Here is a 2,610-nt window from a genome sequence, read left to right on the forward strand (position 1 = left end):
GACTCATAAACCTGGATTTCTCTGTTAAACAAAACTTGGTTATCTAAAGACTACTTCAATATTTTGATTTGAAACAAAATATCTAAATTAGAAGAAATGCCTTATGAACAGAAGTAACTATAAGTATAATTTGAAGGATATTGCATTTGTCATTTTATGGAAATAATACGTTGAAAAAGACAAGAATTTTGAATTTCACTTGCCTTCATGCTTGTATAGTTTTACAATTTTTCTTCAAGATTGATCAAAGTTTGAAACTATAATGAAATTGTACTCTCAAAGTAGTAGATATCTTCTGACAAGAGTGATGGTGTTCTCTCGAATAGTGCACTTAAGTTAGTCAATAAACGCCAACATTAAAACCGGGTTAAAATGCTACCAAACGAGTGGTAGAAATAAGCAGTACAATGTATCTGCAACTATTGTTGCATTGTCCGGCACAGAAACCTGACTGAATATCAAAATGGTTACAAACGATGAACAATACTACTAGCTACACCATAAAAAACGAAGAACAACACTTCTAGCTACAACATAAGTCTATTATAAAATATATAAAAGCATGCAATCTGTGGATAGAAATGCCACCATAGGCCTGATGATAACCATTTCCCTTGGGACCTTACAAGCCATTCCACCAATGGAAGATACACCTTAATTGTCTACTGGCCAGTATAACTGTAGCTTTGAATGTCCTCCATCTGTTTCCTCCTTCCTCCGTGTCTGGCAGAGGGAAAGTATCTGTTTTTGTCCACAAGTGGCTGTCCTGGATGACTCTGCACCTTCCATCCAAAGTCCACAGGGTTGTCTGCTGTTTCAGGTGGGGCCACGCTCACGTGGACAGTGGCACGGTAAGCTGTCGGCATTGGCTGGGTGGAGTCCACATCAAACCATGATCCGTCATGATTCTCACGACTTCCCTGACGATAGGACGCCACACCACTCCTGTTGGTGACTGGCTGCATCTGTTGGTTGGTGGCAGGCCAGGAGGGAGGGTAAGATCTGACTGGAGGGATGTTAGCTGCAGGGGTGTGCCTACTACTTCCTGGTTGTGGGCGGCTCACAGGTGGAGCAGTGCAGCGCATCTTGTTTGCATGTTGCTCGTTTTGTGGTTGGACCTTTGGCCTACTGCATGCTGCACAGCGACAGCGGGAGGTGTACCACGTAGCACTCTGATTGGCTGGTGGCTTGTTGGTCAGTGGGTTCCAGCGACTTGGCTGCTTCTGCTGAGGAAAGGTAGGCTGCCTGTTTGGAACAGACTGAGTGGTGGCTGCTGCACCTGACGTGCAGAAAAAACAAGGACATGTTGCTGGCTGCCTGACTTCGAACCCTGCCTGTGGACTTCCTCGTAACATTGCCTGTCTTCGGTGCATACGCTTAGATGGGGCACTAGTAGTAGAGTTCGAGAATGGAGGAAACTCTTGATATTGGTCTTCCATCGATACATTTGCTGAAAAATGGTCTTCAAACTTCTTGTTGATGACGTTAACAAAGTCATCTGCAGTTGAGTTCTGGGCTGACATCATTGTGGATCCTGGTGTACTGTGGAGACTTGAATGAGCATGCTCAAACATGACATCCAGTGTTGAATGAGCATGTTTAAACATGACATCCAGTGTATCATTGATGTAGTCTCCTGCCTGCTCCGTTCCCTGTGTTCTTGCTGTTTCAGTGCCATTTTCTCTGGGCCCCTTCCAGGACAGCTGAGGGGACTCTGAGAAGTTCCTGTCAGTCTGGTTGGCTGGCTGAGGTGACAGGCATCTAGGAGGTGTAGGGAGGTAGTCGTCACTATCACTATCACTGTCGTCAAAGTACCAGGTAGAGGGGAAGGCTCTGTCTGACTTCCTGCTGATCTGTGGCAATGGGTCCCTCTCTGGGCTGTTGCTGAGGTCAATAAGTGGTACACAGTCAGGCTTCTCTGCCGTGCTATCTCCTCCTTCTTCAGTCTGCTTCTCCTCAACTTGGCTTGTTGGAAGGCTGATTGCCTTGTCTGCAGCTTGGCTGTAAGACGGGCTGTTCTTGGATGTGCTGTCGGTAGAGGTTTCTGGTGAGCAGACATCAGATGCAGGTCCTACAGGGCTACTGTTTGTAGAACTGCTGTCTGAAGTCAGAAGCCTGAGCAGTGGGCTGTTCTCCACAGGACTGCCATCTGAGCCAGACCTGAAACAGTAGAAATCAGATCAGTAACAAGTAAAACAGGGTTACAATTCGGTAGAGAAATGGTAGAAATGTGTAGTCAGCCTATAAGACCTGTTCTTACTCCTCACCAATTCTTCATGTTAACATCAACTTCATTATCAATTTACCATTGAGGGCTCGCCCTCTTCCTTCCTTTATTATTCATATATCATCATGGAAGGTGCAACTTCTTCCAATAATACTGAGAATAGTACCAAATTACACACTTAAAAACAGTTAAAGGAGGAATGCTGGACGGCACTTAGATGTACAGCTTGGTAGATTGACCAAATCTAAAATAATGGTACTATGACAAGCAATGTTTTAAAGCAGTTCTCTCTAGACAGCTCTTATGGTTGGCAACAGCCTGTCAACATACCTTGGGCTCTTGTTTGCAGTGGACTGACTCTTCCTGTTGCGCCGCTTCCTTTT

The 2,610-nt window shown here is 45.0% G+C and overlaps 1 protein-coding gene across 1 annotated transcript in view; it reads right to left on the reverse strand.

Annotated features, from left to right (window-relative positions):
* Positions 1 to 214: 214 nt before the first annotated feature.
* Positions 215 to 2,610, reverse strand: part of LOC118432619 — a 7,033-nt gene continuing 4,637 nt past the window's right edge. The window contains exons 7-8 of the mRNA XM_035844254.1: positions 2,558 to 2,605; positions 215 to 2,160 (exon numbers count right to left, since the gene is read on the reverse strand). Of these exons, the coding sequence (XP_035700147.1) occupies positions 663 to 2,160; positions 2,558 to 2,605 (1,546 nt within the window). The 3' untranslated portion in view covers positions 215 to 662. The remainder of the gene's footprint in view (positions 2,161 to 2,557; positions 2,606 to 2,610) is intronic.

The sequence above is a fragment of the Branchiostoma floridae genome, chromosome 2, assembly GCF_000003815.2.
Source record: "Branchiostoma floridae strain S238N-H82 chromosome 2, Bfl_VNyyK, whole genome shotgun sequence".
NCBI classification, from domain to species: domain Eukaryota; kingdom Metazoa; phylum Chordata; class Leptocardii; order Amphioxiformes; family Branchiostomatidae; genus Branchiostoma; species Branchiostoma floridae.